Source organism: Empidonax traillii, unplaced genomic scaffold, assembly GCF_003031625.1.
Source record: "Empidonax traillii isolate 1590-97213 ecotype Southwest subspecies unplaced genomic scaffold, ASM303162v1 scaffold63:size2014119, whole genome shotgun sequence".
NCBI classification, from domain to species: Eukaryota; Metazoa; Chordata; class Aves; order Passeriformes; family Tyrannidae; genus Empidonax; species Empidonax traillii.
In genome coordinates, this window is record NW_020955256.1 from 84,949 (window position 1) to 103,418 (window position 18,470).

The following is an 18,470-nucleotide window of genomic DNA, read 5'->3' on the forward strand; positions in this document are numbered from 1 at the left end:
CAGGAGCTGGGAGCAACCATAACCCCATTGCAGCCTCTAAGATTTTCCTGAGAGGACTGAACAATCACCTGTCCAGCACAGAGCTGGTGAGCGCAAGGGGAGAAACAGCTGAAAAGGACATGTCTTTCACTCAGGAAGGAATTCAGATCTTGGCATATTCCCTCAGAGCTTCTGTAACTGCAGGCCAGGGTCAGTCGCTGTCAGGCAACATGTCCTCTGGGTTGGAAAACTAAGCAGGAAACTCATTTAACATTTCCCTAAGGAAATAACCTGTCTTTTAGGTTGCAGTCTGGTTTGTCTCAATGTCTTTAGGTAGTGTCCAAAAAAAAAATTCTTCTGGAGACCCAGTTTTGCAACTATTTTTCTCAGCATCAAAGTTGTAACAAAGCTGACATACAAGACAAAAGTGAAAAGAATGAATATTTGAACCTGAAATGAGGCCCAGCTTTTTCAAGGATCAGTAAGTCGTTTAGATTTGGATTTAGAGATGTACCTTTGGTCATGCTTTTGTTTCAATGTATACACAGGAGAGAGTTTACTCTTGAAACTTTAGCTGGAAGTCTTTTGGATCCCTCAAACAATTTTGCAATAAAATAACATTAAACCCCTCAATTACTGAACATTGAATTGGTCAAATGCTGACTCTTTCTGTTTGTGTAAACTTTTGACCATTTATATAACCTTTAGGGCTTTTTCTGTCTGATGACAAATGACTAACTTTGATCCCCAAGCTCAACCTATGTCCCTTGGGTTAACTATTTACAAACAGATATGTAGATAACAATTCCCAAATGCAGCTTTTATTCTTATTAGCTTTTCTCTAAGTCAGATAAGTTAACTTTCTCTTTTATAGAAGATGCCATAGAAAAAATAACTTTTAAAACTGTCAGTTTTGTACTTATTGTCATCCTTTTCTTTGAACAAATGATAAATAGCAACTAAGTCTCCTTGAGTAACTGTTTCAACTGAAAAAAATACTTTTGGTTTCAGCAATAATATCACAAAAGCATCTGGGCATATGAAAGGAATTTACTTGTAGTATCAGGACAGCAGCAGCCTCTGCAGACAGTGGTGTGATCTGCCTAGGTAAAAGCTACATTTTCCATTCCATGCTGTAACAACAGATTAAATGGATGTTATCATTAGAATGGACACATCATTATTTGAGACTCTCCGCAAATAAAAGGATGATCAACAGAGAAACCATCCGACACGTACACAATAGGCTGTGTCGTTGATGTTCATGATACCAAGGTCCGTATTTTGGTTTCTGTAGGTAGAGGTGCAATTTTTGGACATTTTGGTCACATCAAACAACAGTTTTTCACACCTTTACTGGTGAGGTTCTGTTTTTTTGAGGTCTATGTCAAAAAATGTAGTAACAAATCCTCCCTGAATATTGCAGGACCAGTTCTAACTTCAGTAAATGCAAGAGATGTTTCAAAAATAAACCAAAATCACAGTCTAGATCCTCACAGTAAGCAAGACCAATATGATAATTTAAGTTACTCATTCAGTCTTTAACTTTGTTACTTGACAATTGATCTGTTCCATTTTCCCTCTGCAACAGGAACTGCAGAAGATTTCTTAGCATTACTTGATTTACTGAAATTCCCACCTGCTTCTGGATATAACAAAAAATCTTATGTTCTAATCATTAAATTACCTATTCAATTATACATATAAAAAAAGAAAAAAATGCAGCTGGCTGTAGGCTTCAGGAAATATCAGGTTGAAAAAGACCCTGAGTTATCTTTGGTCCAAACCCCCATAAAAAGCATGGCCAGCTTCTGAGCTGGATGAGATTGCTTTGTCCAGTAAATATTTGAAAGGCTGAAGGCTCCACAGCCTCTCTGAACCATGTGGTCCTGTGCTTACCCTCCCTTTCTGTGAAAAATTACTTCTCTTATGTCCTCAGTGTCTGAACAAGATCTCATTTGTATGTTAAGCTGCAATCCAGTTAAAGCTATTGAACTACTATCTGAAAACTTCTTTCAGGTGCTATACACAAAACATTATCTTGTCATACAAGTCTTTGCAGGTCAGCAAAGAAGTAAAGATGCAGTTTACCTTCTAGTTATTGTGATTCTTGACTTTTGGTTAGAAATTGGTTTATCAAAACAACTGCATAATTTGCAGCAGCTGAAAACCTGGTTTGTTTTAGCTTTTTGTGCACCTTTCTTTGTTAAAGTACAATATTTGATAGATAATATTGTTTCCAATTTCTGAATATTCTCAAATGCATTAATATTTTTTTAAAGTTATGAATCAGCAAATGGTCAAAGACAATGCTCATGGAATCATCTAACACAGGAACAGCAGTGATTCTTTTCAAACTTTACCACATTATCTTACATCTGAATAATCACTAAGGAGGTATTTTCTCCCCTGTGTATTATTAATGTCAAAGAACAACACAATGGAACTTCTGTTACATTAAAAAAACCCCACATTCCTTATTCTCTGTATGTAGCAAAAGCTCCATGCTTGACCATGTAATTAAAAGTAGTCTTAAACTCCCATGTTTTTTCTGCATCTGGTGTAAGGTGATAGATTTTCTTAAAAGAGGGGGAAGTAAATTAGATAGCTATTTCTTAGAGACAGACTTCCTATTTTCAGAAAGAGAGACCAAATACATTCCTGTCAAATAATCCTCATCTATGACAAAGATGATCAGCAACAAAATATGTCTAGAAGTGGAATACAAAAATTCACTGTCATTTATTTATGCCATAAAGAAAAGATTAGGATAAAAATGTCACCAAATTCATTAACTGAAGAGTACAAACATCATATAACAATATGCAAATATTATTAAAATAGATAATTTTTATCTGAAGCGCAGTTAACTTTCTAGTTCTTCTGAAAATGTGTGTAATGAAAACAAAGTTGATTTGAGTCCCACCCAAATAAACAGTGAATTTTCTGTAGTGATACAAAAGAAACTATTTTATAGCTTCCATCAGTTTTTTTGTGGGCAAAGGTCTATCTCAGAAACCATTGCCAACACAAATAGGTTCTCCTAGTACCCTCATCAGAGATATAGAAGATGCAGACATGGGCTAGTGGCTGGTTCAAAAGAAGGGGAGAGAAGCTACTCCCAGCACCTTCTGCATTCCCCAAGCAATAGTTCTCTTTTCTGCTTGTGAACCCTAGGACTTGGGGAGTGGGAAAGATGGTGGAGCACTAATCAGGGGAAACAAAAAAAACTGTACCACTCAGCAATGAGACAAATCCCAGGTGCGAGGTATAGGCTGACCTACACACTTCATATGACCCAGTGAAGGCTTAGCCCCCATTTACAAGAGTGTTATGTGAGTCCCCATGAAAGCACATCTCAGGGAAATAGTAAAAAATGCATAGACGTACTTCTTTTTTCGTAAAGAACTGCATTGGTTCTTCTGAATAGCATTGCTGTTTTGGTGTTCTCAGACAATGTTAAACACTGCTGGTCTTTACTGGTAAATAAGAAGGCCCTGTTGAAATTAAGAGGAGAGAGCAATATAAGAAATGGTAGCTGAACATATGCTTATTTTACTGAACACCTTTTTGAGTATTCAGTTATCATTTTAGCAAGCACTACAGTTCAGTGATATTTGAGACTGAGTGTGGTTTTCAAATCGATGAGTAATGCAGGTCACATTTTCAGTGGTGATTTTGATTCCTAAGTGTTCACACCAAACTTAGGTTGAAAGAGAACTACTAGGACAAATTATAACAAGGAATAAAGACAGTTTATAATGTACTGGAGGTTCCAGAGAACAGGCTGAAGGGAATATATGCATAAGGCACATTGATCTTATTTAAAAAAAATTAGAGGTCATTCAAGGAGTGAGAAATTCTACAGTACGCAGGAGTTACCAAGAAGCAGGTAAAACACAACAATCCAGGACCTTAAATCATCTTGTGATAACTGTTCTGAATCACCGTACATGAAGCAATGGAAACACTATGTAAGACGCAGCCATTTGTTTTTTCAGCAAGTGCCTTGGCTCTGAGTCTGCAAAACTGGAGCAGATGGTGTAACCTTTACAGTATCATCTAAAGAAACCTCCTGACAAGCTAAGTAATTCCTATAGCTGGCCTTTCTAAACCCAAAAGCGTGCAGTAGCAGCAGGACATTCAGTGGGTTGGTCTATACCAGGAAGGCAAATACTGACAAAGCACGTTCTGTAGCCCTGCAAGCACCTGGCATGGCCCCAGTGTGCCTGTACTCGTAAATTCACACAGCCTCTTGGCTCAGGAGAGGGATCACATCTGGACTTATTGATGACAACCATGTTCATGAGTTGTCTGGGGAGGGCTGGTTGTCCTGCATCAAAACTACACCAGGGGCTGTTACCCCCAATAAAACCCAGCTATCAGTAATGTTAAATTTGTAAGTAGGGATGTAGTTAATGAGCACGGCCCAATCCACTACTAGGGTGGGATAGCAAGTCTGAGTATTGATCGTAACTGATTGGTCTGAAGCACCATTGTGAGAACACTGCAGTGCTGGTCTGGTCTGAACACTCTGCCTAACATTTACCTTTCTTACCTCATACTCTTTTCCACCACATAACAACTGTTCTTTCTTGATTGTAATACATCTCACCTAATTAGTTACTAGGGAGGCAATAACCTGATGTTACTACAGTGTCAGGTGATGGTAGGCTCAGACCCAAGGCAGGAGGTAAGGAATGATACTGTGTCTGAATGTGCTTCAAAAGGGAAAAATAATCCCCTGAAAACTGTAAATATATAATGTAAATATACAGGTTTGCCCTATCTGCCTTCCTCCCTACCCTCCTGAGCCGTGTGCTACTGAAGCTCTGCCTTCTCTCTGTGGTTTTTGGAGAGGTAAACTGAATCGAAGGGAACAGACAGTACTTCACACAGCCAGCAAACCCCTGTCATACTTCAGTGTTACACCTCATTTTCCCTTTTGATCTAAACCACAAACTTACAAAGCACATTTAAAAGGTCAGCAGGCATACCTGCCTTGAACAAAAGCCCTGAGGAGAACCAAGGGCTCAAAACAGCCCTGCAGACAGTCAGTCTGCTAAGTTCAAAAGGTGTGTTGCAGAAGCAGTAAGTCAAGAACTCATGAAGACTGGAAGAGAAAACCTCCCTGCCCCATATGTGAGGACTACCTCCCACTGAATTAATGGGTATGTCTCCTCACTGCTCCAGTTTCCAGTTATACTGCTGGAGCCTAATGGGCTTTGAGGCTTTGGTACAGCCTTAGACTCAGAGCAATAGTTTCCATTAGGGCAGAAACCTGAGCAAAGGCCAGTGGTTCAGACTGGTCAACATCTTTTGTGCTTTCCAACCCCCTGAGCCTGGTTAAATGCAAGTGCAGAGAGAGAGCTTGGCTGGAAGCAGAGTATAGGATCATTAAGGTTTAGGTGTCTACCTCTTCTTCAAATAGAAGTTATGTAAATCCAAATTCTAGTAAAATTCAGAGTAATGGATGTATCTGCAAGATAGGTAATGCAATGAACAAAAGCAGTGCTATTATTTCTGTCCTAAATGCCCAAGAAACTAATTATGACTCTTCATTGCGCAAGGAGTGCAAGAAACTTGATAAAACCATGTTAACTTGGTTTTCAGTGTGCCAATCATAAAGTTTTTCAATAATAATTCAACATAATTTTATTAATATCTCTGTTTCTACAGTCTTCATCCATATGTCCCAAGCATTCTATTTGTATACATCTTTTGTGTTTCTAGCAAACCTCAAAAACCCGCAGTCCTAAGAAATCCCTTCAAAATTCAGACTAATGGTAAATGGTAGATTGCTCCATCATCTGCAATGAAAGATATATATGGGAACCAATGGAAATTACCTGCAAGCAAACTTATTTTCATTTTCACATTGCTCTGCACATTCTTCCTCGCTATTTGCCTTATAAATTTGCTTCATTGAGTTGAGTAGCCAAGCTCCCTCTGTTCTTACATAGTGATCTAGGATGCCTCCTTGCCCTAAAAGGAAAAAGAGGACGAAAATGTGAATGTTGACATGATTTATTTAAAACTTTCATGATAAATTCTTTGTCACCTAGTTGTGTAACATTGTCATTTAATTGCTGGAATAATTGGGTTCGTGGTGAAAAAATATAGATAAATCTTGCCTTCCTGGTATGGTAAAGGCCAATTCAAGGAGGATAGAGAAGCGGCTTGAACAGTGCTTTTTATCATTCTGAAAGTCATAGCAAGTACCCCAAACCTAGGGTATAAAGTGATGGAAACACAGAAGGTGACTCAAGGAACAAAAAAAAAGTGAGGTGTTGCAAAAAGAAAATATTGGCCATACATACTTTGGCGAAAGTGGAGAGATGGGACTCAAGAAAGATGTGAAACAATGTGTGTCCATTTCTGGTATCTACCTACACTGAATGACTTCAGTTTTATCAGTCATCTCTTTTCAAAGACTCTTACTCTTGCAAGGTTCTTACTCCTTGGTCACTGGAGTTATCAGATATTCATTTTATCATTTTTGTAATAACCCTGTATTGAATTTACTTAATAATCAAGGTAGCAGCTGTTGTCCTCCATTGCAATGAATTAACACAAGACATTAAACTGGTAATTAAATTCATCTAACAATCTCTGGGCTACAGCTATGTGTGAAATACATAGGACACTAAAAAGTACAGCTATGTTTAATGCTAAACTAAAAAAATGTTCAGGTACAGTCCCCCTTATAAAGGACTTCTCTATTTAGTATTTTCTTTCCCTGTTACAGCCATGTGACCTCTGAACACTTAGCTTAGTTCGCAGCACTGTAACTTTCACGATTTCCAGCTGCAGGCTCACAGAGTTGCATGAGTCCTGTGATTTTTACAGTTTGTTTATCAGACGAGCAAATGACCCTTCTGACAAATGTTTGGCTCTGGGAGTTACCCGTTCTGCATGGTTTCAACCCCAAACAGACAGCTGGCCCATGATCTTTGCAGCACATCTCAGTCCGGAGCTGTGTTTTTGTGCCTGGCTTTACGCAATTGCTGAATAAAAGGCATACAGGGGATGAACCAGACCACGACTGCCCTCTCATGCATAATAGCCATGCTGCAGAGAGGAACTTCTTTCTTCTTCTGTATTTTTTCCGACCCCTGCCTGTCTCAGCCATAGCCCAACACCAACAGGAGGGACAAAAGGCCTCCTTGTCCCATTCATACCCGTGGCCTGTGACCAGGGTCTCCATTGGGTTGTTCAGTGAAATGTCTTTCCAGCTGGGGAAGGCAACAGCTCCTCCTTTTTTCTGAATAAAATTCTTGTAGGGTGAAGCAGGCTCATGAGCCTCCTGGTATCAAATTCCTTCACCTGAGAGATATCTCAGCCCACAGCTGAGTATTTTCTTAAAGATCATTTTGCACCTACAAGCTGGAGCTGATAAAATAGGATACAAGCTAAATTATGCTTCCTCTCATACCACTGCAAAACCAGAGAACTTAGTGAGGGTTTTTTTTCTCCATATAGACAAGGGAAGAGTTTGACCCTAAGATTTGACAGCTAGTCCAACAGTATGGATGGAAGAAAAGGATAGCTGCTGAAAAAGAAAAGAATAAGGAAAAAGGGCACACTGAAATTTCATGTGACAGGCAAAGGAATACACTAGTTATTTCAAAACAAAAACATTAGGAACAAATGAGTATTGAGAGAAAACATTAAACTTGGTTAAAACAATTTCATAGGGATGCTGCAATGCTCTCCACAAGGAAGAGTAAAACAAATAAAGAATTACTATTATGGTACAGCTTCCATACAACCTTAATTATATTCTGTTTTGACATTTTGCAATAATAGTTCCATTATTATTACAGCATTTGATTTTAGAAATATTGACAGGGCCATAGTTGATTTGACTAATAAAAATATTTTCCCCTTTTTCTGTTATATTTATGTAGCAGGGCATAGTATTTTAAGAGAAAAAAAAAAAGGAAAAAATGCAACCTGCATAAAAATGCAAACAATTTTCTTGCTATTATTTTTCCTATGCCCATGGAATTTTACAGTCTCCAAAAGATGTATTATTATCTTATTCAGAAATGCAAATATTTACTGCCACTTGATAAAAGATTTGCAAATCCTTTATCAAAAGCATAGTATTACACATAAAAGCCTAAAGTCTATATTCCACCTTAAAATAAAATTTTTATTTATTTGAGAAGGGTATTTGATTTGACTGAGGCTCTTCTGCTGCAAAAACAATGCTTAGAAATTCAAATTTAAACTAAGATCATAATTCCTAAAATTAAATAAGTTTTTATTCTGGGGTATGCCCCTAATATTGTTAGATAAAATCTACCCAAACCTTTCCCAATTGGTACCTTTTTTAAACATTTTATAACTACATATGTAAAATGCTTGTTTATTTTATTGGGTCTTTTTATATGCATTGGCACACTCATAACTATATTTTTTTTTTATTGCAATCACAACAGTGTGGTTATATGAACATCTGAAATAAGATGTGTGTTTTGAATCTCATAGTTCTTTGGAGTTTAAAGTTTTCAGGACAGAGGATATTTATATTTGAAACTTCTGCAAGAGTTGCACTCTATGAAACTCAAAAATATATATATACAAAGAGTCCTATTCAGTTCTTGTGTCTTATAAATTTTTTTCTACTATCTTCCACAAAATACCTTTTCACACCAAAAATACTTCAAAAACTAATACTGACCAGATTTTGGTCTCCCTATCACATGAAGTGAAAAATTTCCTGTTAAGATTGTGGCTATGAAAAAGACTGAAACTGCAGTGTGTAGAGGAATTTTTACCTTTCTTTGTGATTCTGTTTTGCACAAGCATCAGCAAATTTTAAAACTATCAAAACAAGGATCACAGTACCTAGCAAGAAAAGAAAATAACCCCCAAATCTAAAATAAAAGGATGATGAAACCAGTTACAGCTATGTCTTTGTACAACCCTTTGGCAGGCTGCTTCTCAAGAGTGCCCCCATCTCTGGCCATGGGGCAGTTTTGCAAGGAGCCACTAATTCCCAGCGGAGACACCAAGGCTGCTGCTCTCCTGGTGTCTCTAACAACCCTGAAACAACCACAGCTCTCATTTTATTGAGCAGCAGCTTTTGCAAGCCCTGAATCTCTCACCATCCAGGGAAGTTGTGACGCAGGGATTTGGGGACCTACCTTCCCCACATGGAACTTGCAAGTGTTTAAGTACCAGTCTCACCTAGGCAAGGAGAAGGCAAAGGACTCTTACCTGAGCTGAGCAAGAACAGGAAGAGAAAGGCAGCTTTGCTAATTCCCATTTTGGCCCCGCTGGCGGGTGCTGGAAGTTGTGTGTGTCAGTGCACAAAGTTTTATTGACTTGCACTGGAGTGAGGCAGCATCAAACAAACAAGGCAAGAGGATTAAGTTAATCATTCTCCCATGCTGTTCCCCCCTTGCCGTGGTGTGGCCATTCAAACAACCTTGAATTGGATGGATTACCAAATCAGATTCAATCATTTCTACTGGATGCTATCAAATGCAAAGGCGCTTTCTTGTTTTGCAGGATATTTTTTGTTCTCAAATGGTTAGATCTTTCTCTGCTAGAGAAAAGACTAAGATAATGTTGATGGAAAGCATGGGAAATCATGTGTCCAGGGAAAATTTGAATTTCTCTTGACATTAGAGTCCCAATAGTAAGTTCAGCCATGTGTACCTATATTGATTTATAAGGAGCAACTTCTATTTAATCTCAGGGTAAGCGTGATTAAAAGATCTAGATAATATTAACTCTGTAAAACAATTTAATTTTACTTGTTTATTAGATAATTCCTTCCCTGCTATGTCTTCCTGACTTAGACTTTTTTATTTCTGTTTGGAGTAGAACTTAATTTTAGTTAATCTTTAGGTTGGCTCTAGATCTTTTAGTTGACTCTAAATCTAAAACTTTAGCTTTAAGAGCCATGGATAGCAATTTAGTGTCCTTCCTTACGAGACAGTTAACCTCACACTGCAGGCACAAACTCATCCAGTGAGGGTGTCAGACTTTGCTCATCTGTGTGTTATCCTGATTTCAACATCAGCTTACTCTGTGTTTCCTAAGTGGCCTTTACCTTGGAAGAGTTGCACTGAAGCACCATTTCTTGGCTTCTCTTGCAGGTTAGCTCACACGTGTTGCTTCAAAACAACTTGTTGAATCAAATGTGCTAATGACTCACCATGGTCAGGAGCAGGATGAATATTTGAACAAGGAAAGCAGACTTGAATGGGCACTGCTGGCTCATGCAATTCAGCCTTCTGCAATTGAAGGCCAAAAGTTCACAGAATCATGAGTTCCTTCTAAAAACTAATGAGTCTATCCACTTCCTTGTAATCCTGCTTGCTTTAAGTAGAAATTGCATTGCATCGATGACTTGGGATAAAATTATGAGTGTAGAAGTAAATATGTGAGAGAAGAATTCTAGCATGAGAACCAGATTAGCTTTTATTTTACATATTATGTGAAAAATCTAGAGCTCATCCTGCTTGTGGTTCTATGCTATTTTTCCCCTGTAGGGTACTCTAATACCATGTTATTTGGTTGTCTTCTGTGCTTGAGTCTGTATCGATGCAACTTGTAAACAATGGCAAAACATGGTATATCTGTAGAGGCTTGGGGTACCACTAATGTTAGTCCAGGGACACAAAGCAGATGGGCCCAAGAGAGTAGCTGATGGGAGCTGGACTCAGCTCAGGAAAACATGAAAAGTGTGAGAGAGAATGGGTCAGATATAGTGCAATGATATGTGGGATTAGGTTTATCAGGTTTTAGGAACAATTGCTCATAGGGAAAGGATGAAATGAAGAAGCAGAATACAAAACAGGCTTCGGTAGTAAGCGGGCTTTTAAGAGCTATTTGAGCCTGTTTTAGCCCCACATGTTTTTAACAGTCTTAACCCTGGACTCAATTCTTGCTCCAGGTACTGGTTTCCTTTTCTCCTTTGCCACTGTCCTCTCCATAGCCACAGACAGCATCTGCTCTCTAATCCCTTTGCCTCTTTCCCATCAAGATATTATCAGATAGTGGTTTTCCCCTTATTCCAACGTAAAATTTATTTTCTGCTCAACCCTGCCCTCCTCAGCATCTCTGGTATTTTCCCCATGCTTCTGTAACCTCCATTTCCACTGAGGTATTTGTTGGGTTACTGTGTTATAGTGCACATGTGGTGGTTAAAGTCTAAGAGAAAAGCTGCATAAGTAGGTCAGTGCAGCTGTTTCTCCTACATGGGAGAAGTTTGAAAAGCTTTGAGTCTTAACTGAGTTTGTAAAACTCATTGACAAATACTATGAATCAGAGATTTTAATCAGATCAGTCTTTTTTTACTGGTTTTCAAAACCTAAGAAGCTAGCTGTTGTAGCCAAAGGTTTGTTAACAGACATCTAGGATAGTTTGGGAAAATCTGCACACATTACGTGAGCAAACTCTTTTGCAAGCTTTCCTCATGTTAAAGGGCTACATATACTCCTTCAGAGCCTATACTCCTTCCTTATGGTCTATAGCAGTTGCCACTTTTAGGCTTGGTTCTGGTAATTCTCTCAACCTCATTTCCTCAAATCTGATTAAAATGCACCTACATTGATGTGAGTGCTCTCAATTTAGCTCTGAAGAAAGGAAAGAAAACTTGTATTGCTATTTCTTTCAAAGATGACAATGCAGATTTGGAGAAATATTATTAATCTCTGTCTTAATGGATCTGATCCTGGAAAATTGGACTTGAGAATATTGTCAGCAAATGTTCCTGATAAAAAAATTATTATTCTGTAAGTTTTCCATAAGAAAAGGTCAAAACAGGAACAATGTCTTTCATCTGACAGACTGGTAGCTCTCACTCTTTCTTGTGACAAGGATGTGACCTCTCAAGGTATCCTCTCAAGGTATCATGTTTGAAAGGATCTCTTGTAAATTGTTGATTTATCTGGCTCATTTTGTGCCTTTCCTTTTTTCTTCTTTTCCCTCATAGATCTGCACGGTGTCTAAATCTTTCCCCAGTTCTGGTCTTGTGGTGTTCTCATTTATTTGATCACTCATTTATTTATTGATCCCACCCAGAGGTGGAAGTTTATCAGATCTTATTTCAGAGTCAGGGTACATTAGTTAGCACAGTGGTTAAAATATAAACAACAGTAGGAGGTTTTTTAAATAGAAGTTGACCCTTGAAATTGGATTTACTGTAAGCTCAGAAAAATCCTCCCTGAAAGAAATTGCAAACAACGTCAGTACAGGGCACACCTCTTTGAATAAATTCACATAAACAGAATTAGTCTAAATTTCAGAATCAGAAAATGTCAGAAAACAGTCACTTGGATATCACTTACTTGCTAAGAGGAGAGGACCAAAGGCAAGATTCGGTTGCCTTTGAAAATCTTCAAAGGAAGGGAAAACCTCAAAAGGCAGCTCTACGGAAGGGCACATATGCAAAACTGGGGTGAACATGAACTAAATTGGCCTGTGCAATTGCTCCAAAGAGTAATGCCATGGCATAGATTCATGGGCAGCTGGGAAATAAGGAGTGTATTTTTACTTTATTTTCAAACACTGCCAGAACAAGTAACAAAAGTGAGACTTACATAGCCCTGGTACACAGAGCCAGAGGAAACTTCAGGTAGTAACCCCGGAGAGATAATGTGGATGAGTTCTACAAGCAGGAGCTGCTGAAGGTAAGGTGGGAAGAGGTTCAGAAAGGGAAAAGGCAGCCAAATTAAAAATACATCTTGTCCTTGCTTTGCACGTGAAAGAACACAGTGGGCAGAAGACCTCATAGATAAACTCATCTCTGCAATTTCTGACCATAGATGTTAAGTTATCCAAGGAAAGGAAAGTGACAGTGACAGTAAGAAGATACAGAGGCAATATTTTTCCAGCAGTGAAAGCTTTAGTCTTTGAAGTGCTCGTTTGTTCTGGCTGGTGTTAAATACAAGAAACCAGCAAAATAAAGTCAGATAGACATGTGAGAAACCTAGAAGTTAGGAAGTGAGGAGTAGAAAGCAGTAGAAAAATCTAAAGAATTAGCTACTTGGGTTTTGCATTATTGAAAAAATATCTGGAAATATGAGGACTGTGCAATTGCCTTTAACATAGGTGTGAAGATTATTAATGTCACAGATAATCTGACAGCAGCCTTTACTGGAGGTGATTATGAGAAAACACAGTTCTTTCCCCATCTCAAATGCATGCAGCTGAAGAGTGAATTCAGATGTAAACACAAGTAGTGCCCAGTTCAGCAGCCAGCACCTAGCACACAGTGTGCTACAGCTCTTTGTACGTGAGGGACAACTTCATCATGCCACTGCTAAGCAAGACAGTAAAATCATTCTTCATTTCCTAGATAGAGAACTTTGGAGAAACCGCAGCTGAGCTTAAGGATGGCAGACAGCAGAGTGACTCTGTGGGACATACTGGGGCTGGCATCTCTGTGGCTGGGATCTGTTGGGGCTGGGATCTACGGAGTGGGCAGCTTTGAGTCCTGCTTGAGTGCCCCAGCATGTAACACTCAGCACTAGCACCGCTTTGGGAAGTAGTTCTGCAAAACTACTGCAGTGATCTTGTTCTTTCTTGATTTCATTATTCTCCTCCTGTACTGCCATCACCACCCTGCCTGTGAGTGCTAGCCACAGCCTACATGTGGGGCTGCACAACACAAACAGAGAAGCAGCACATCACAGGGCCTGAAATGTCACCTGTATGTCCGCTTCTCTTTTTAGTTCTGTTTTCTTCTTGGAACAGACTATAACAAAGTGAGTATCTGTTTGTACTCAGGCTCCTCAAAGACTGGTGCGCGGCAGGTCATGGCTACACTTTTTGTGTTTAGCAGTTCCTGTCTCTGCTGTTCCAAATCACAGGACTCAGTTGTGACTGCTGTTCATGCAGAGAGAGGGATGTTGAACTCTCATCAGTCCTTTCTCTCACATCTAATGGTACAATTTAACTCTTTGACCACTCTGTTCAAAACGTTTGGAGTTACTGGGGCGTCCTTGGATTAGGCAGATATTTGGTAGCAGAATGTGGGAGAGGAGAAAAGAAGCATAACTACTACTCCACTTCTGGTTAGAAAAGCAGAGGAGAGAATGTGTGGAGAGATTTTGCATTTTACCCAATAGTTTACCAAGTGTCTCCAAAGACCACAGCAAATGCGTGGTATTTATAAGGTGCTGGTTTGGTCTTCTTCTACACACTTAGATGGTTATATACAAAGATCTGTGCAGCAGTGGTGTGTTTACTGATGGTTCCACCTAGTGATAAGATCAGCTGTCTAGAAATGTCACTAAGATGAATGTTTATAGCTCCTTGCTTCTCTGACAGTTTCAAAAAAGAGGAACAAGGGACCTCCACTTTCCACACAGAGTGTACATTAAAATTTCCAAGTGCAGTTTCTGCTTGTCACTTACATATCTGTTTATTTCCATACTTGTTCTTGGCACATTAACTTGCATAAAAGAAGGAAACAAAATGCTAAAACGGCAAGACAGCAAATGTTATTGTTAATATTCCATTCAAGGCTGTCCAACTGATCGTTTCAAGCCATTTGAGTCAGTGAGATTTTCAACAACATTTCAGCAAGGTGAGAATATTACCTTCAGATTTAGTTTATTACTCTGGCAAATTGCATGTGTATGTACGTGTATGTGTGTATGAGTATGTATGTTTCTGTATGTGAGTATAACCTACTGTAACACCTTTGTTTACAAGTAGTTTATAAAAGTGTGTATGACAGTTTCAGTTTAATGGATGCTGTATAAAATTCCTTTTTTCTTTAATCATTTTTGTCCCTATGCAAAAAGACCTTGGTATTAGATTCCACAGCTTGCATTTGCTAAAGATAACACTAGAAAAGCTGCTTATATCTTTTTTCCCTGACGCTCATGCAAACTCCAGAGTTAAGATCAGGATATTTTGCATTAGAAATCATGGAAAATTGCTGATCAGCTTTATCATTTGTTCCTATTATATTTTAACACAAAGTAAATTTCTGAAAGATATACTCTTTACATGTACCACGTGTCCCAAAGACTGTAGCATATCATGTTCTATTCCTGCCATGGGAAGTGAGAAACATAAGATTCATCACAAATAGTGGGAGGGAGGGTGGATGAGAGTGGGGTAATAACCTGAAGAGATGATCCTATAAGCTGGAGTTATCTTCATAACTTTTTCCAAACTTGTTTTTCAAACTCTGGGACACCTTTCCTAGCAGCAAACTACACATTAGTCTTGTAAGACCCTGTGTAAGATACCTTCTTGAAAAAAAATGTATTTCTAGCCCTTGGTAATGTTTGGAGCGTTTCAGTTATCTACAGGCTTAAAATACAGGAAAACAAAACAAAACAAAAAAAAATCCAGTGCTACATTTGCAAGTGTGACAGAGTAAGAACTCTGCACTGAAGCAGACCCAAGAAGCATTGATGAAACAAAGAGGATGGTATTTGGGTTCCAAGGATGCAGAGTTCCATTTGATGACAAAATGCTGGTGTTATTACCAGAATCAGGGTCCAAGCTCCTACATTCTATGACAAAGTATTGACAGAGTCCTAGTGATAATGTCCTAGTAAACAACTGTAAATACAAAAATAGATTTATTATTTAGGAACATCAAAAGACTGGAAAATGCAAGAAACCTTGATACAAGTATCACTATATGCCTAAACCAGGACAGATGACTGATAATAAACCAAAAACCCCCACACTGTAAGACAGCTAAAAACTCAGCTGGAGAAAATAATACAAGATTTCCAGACTGCATTCTCACAAAAGCTAAAATCATACCCAAAGTCACAAGATGACCCAAAGAAAAGACTTAAACAACTGTGGAATCAAGTTAAAGAAGACTTGGAGAATATGGTGAAGTGAAGGCTGGACAGTCTTCAGCCCTTTAGACGATCATGTAGCAAGAGGATGGACTCCTAATGAGTCACATGTATTCCTGGGGAAAAAAAAAAATTCCAAATGTGAAATATAATGACACGAAAATTGTTACACTGACAGTCAACCCACATCTAACCAAATAGAACTGAGAGGTACACTAAGAAAAGTTAGTGGGGAGAATGGTCCTTTTTTATACATTAAAAGTATTTTAAAAAGTTATACTTTTATATTTAAAGAACAGTAGCCCTTGGTTTACAAGAAACAGCAGCAGTATTTCAGTGACAAATGCATGGGGTTGTTGGGTTCCATGGGCAGTAAGCTGCACATCTGTGCTACTGTGATCTGTGCCTTACAGACAGATGGTGCAAAATCTCTGCAGGCAACAGCATCACCCAGGGGGCAGACACCCAGCAGGCACAGTTCAGTATCTACTAACAAAAGTCAGTATTAAATACCAGAAATTTCCATTAGACAGTGCCCATAGGACCTGAAGAATGTCTTACTGGAACCAAAAGAAACAAGAACAATTTTTGGGTCCAGCCAGTTATTGCAGAGAATTGGTGCCAATGTTTTTTTAAAGAACCGCACTACTGGCAGAACTTGCAAAGCCAACAGTACATGGGGGATTGAAAGCAAGTGCCAGATGGCAGTAAGGCATTCACATGCTCTGGGAAATGTTGTGCTCAAAGGGTTCTGAAAGCATCCAAATTTCCTAAGCATACCATTCAAGAAAAGCCCCATAATAGGAGAACTAGGGAGAGATGCATGAAATACTAGAGCAGAAAACTGGTGCAACTAGAGCTGAACTGGTGCAGCTTGAGTGTATATTATGTTGGTGACACAGCAAGGGGAGCTGTTTCTGAGTTCACACCTCAGGTTTTTCTCCAACCCTGTCTCACAAGTTGATTAGTGAGGTAAATGGTAACAACAGGCTGCCAAAGTGGCTGTAGGTTGAAGCATGGTCCCCCTGTAAGAGCCTCTTCAGCTGATCACACAGAAAAAAGTGGAAGAGAGCAACCACCCTCTCCAGCTCCCCTGGGTCAGAGCACAGAGGTCTATAATAGTGAAAGAAACTCCACACTGTGGGCCACATGTTTTAAAAAGGTAGCCTGGTCTTATGGCTGTGGTGGGGGTACAGAACTAAGGGCAGATTGGACGGAGGGAAAATGGGAGCTTGGAGAGTGGAACAATATTCAGGACCTGGAAGGAATAAAAGAAAAAGATGCTGTCAAGAAAGACTATGTTAAAGAACAACTATTCAAACAGTATCATGATGAGCGAAAGAAATCAATGAATGAGTTGTAATGGAAACCATAAATAATTCATAGAGAATATCAAGGGGTAAGTAGAGTATGCAAATTTTTTTTTTAAACTATAGCTTTTAAAAAAAAATTACAAGATGAATTTACATAGCCTGATCTCTGCCGAGTTCCTCATAAAAATAATAATAAAGTACCCAAATACCAGATATAGATTTATAATATACTTTAAATCAGGCATTTAACTGGAAGATTAAAAAATACAGAAATCCTTGTTTAGATTACAGGTCCATAGGCAGTGAACATTTCTTCTGCTATTGGGTCAATACATATTCTGTTTGGAAGTGGAATGTTTTTAAGTGAAGTAGGAACCTTCAAACTGCTGCCACATGCAACATGTTTGACTTACACAAGTACAACACAAACATTCTGACAGACAATAGCAATTGGTCAAATTGCCTATTGCTTTGCAATAGCTACTTATGCTTAGCCAGTAATGGCGTTTATTTAAGATTCTTATGAATTATTACATGATTTTTAAAACAAGTTTTAAAACCATACTTGGAATGTTGTTTCTGACACAGGGATTGTGTCAGAAAAGTTAACCCGCATGCGGATTCAGTGGGAAGCCATTGCATTCTTAATCCAAGAAACAAAACTAGGAATTTGGACAAAAACAGGCTTTGATGGCTGGGTACAGTCCAGTCCCCGAGAAGTGACTCCATACTGGACAAATCTGTCCTTATCTTGGCAGACCAGAGGTCCTCCAACTTCAGCCTAGGGAGGAAAAGAGAGTATAAAGTGACTGCTCTAGTGATGGAGACACTAGGCATGCAAACAGGAAAATACTGGCAGGAGTAATATTCTAACTCTGAAGGCCTCAAAATGTGACTAACCCAAGGGCTTTAGAGAGAGGGAGAATGTTTTATTAGACCTGCTGGAGTAAAAGAACTGGTGGGGGGAGGAGAAGGGGATGGAAAGTTATAAGTTACTTCCAAGCAGCCAGGCCATTTTCCTGGTATGAAGATCTACCAGTCATGGATGTGGATAGGTCCCCAGATTACTGTGAGACCCATTATAAACACACAAAAAGGGAAGTTTCCTAATTTTCTACATCCTCTGCTCCACTGGGCAAACTTAGTTTAATTTTTTTTAATGTTATTCCTTAAAATCCAGACATGGTAGGGTATGAGTACCTACGTCCAATGATTTTTGGCCCTATCAATGAACACACTGCCCACACACTCAAAGGTATAATTTACACTGGCAGTCTGGAACACCTGCTCAGACAGACCTGTGTTTGCTTGCTGACTCTGTCACTAGTTACCACCTTTTTATTGAAAAACTCCCAATATGATAACCTCCATTAAGAAAACC

At 38.8% G+C, this 18,470-nt stretch overlaps 1 protein-coding gene across 2 annotated transcripts in view; it reads right to left on the reverse strand.

The window, feature by feature from the left end:
- PLG (plasminogen) overlaps positions 1-9,324 on the reverse strand; it is a 26,305-nt gene extending 16,981 nt beyond the window's left edge. For both annotated transcript variants that reach the window (XM_027880008.1, XM_027880007.1), the window contains exons 1-3: positions 9,208-9,324; positions 5,829-5,964; positions 3,370-3,476 (exon numbers count right to left, since the gene is read on the reverse strand). In XM_027880008.1, coding sequence (XP_027735809.1) covers positions 3,370-3,476; positions 5,829-5,964; positions 9,208-9,256 — 292 coding nt within the window. In that variant the 5' untranslated portion in view covers positions 9,257-9,324. The remainder of the gene's footprint in view (positions 1-3,369; positions 3,477-5,828; positions 5,965-9,207) is intronic.
- Positions 9,325-18,470: the final 9,146 nt, after the last annotated feature.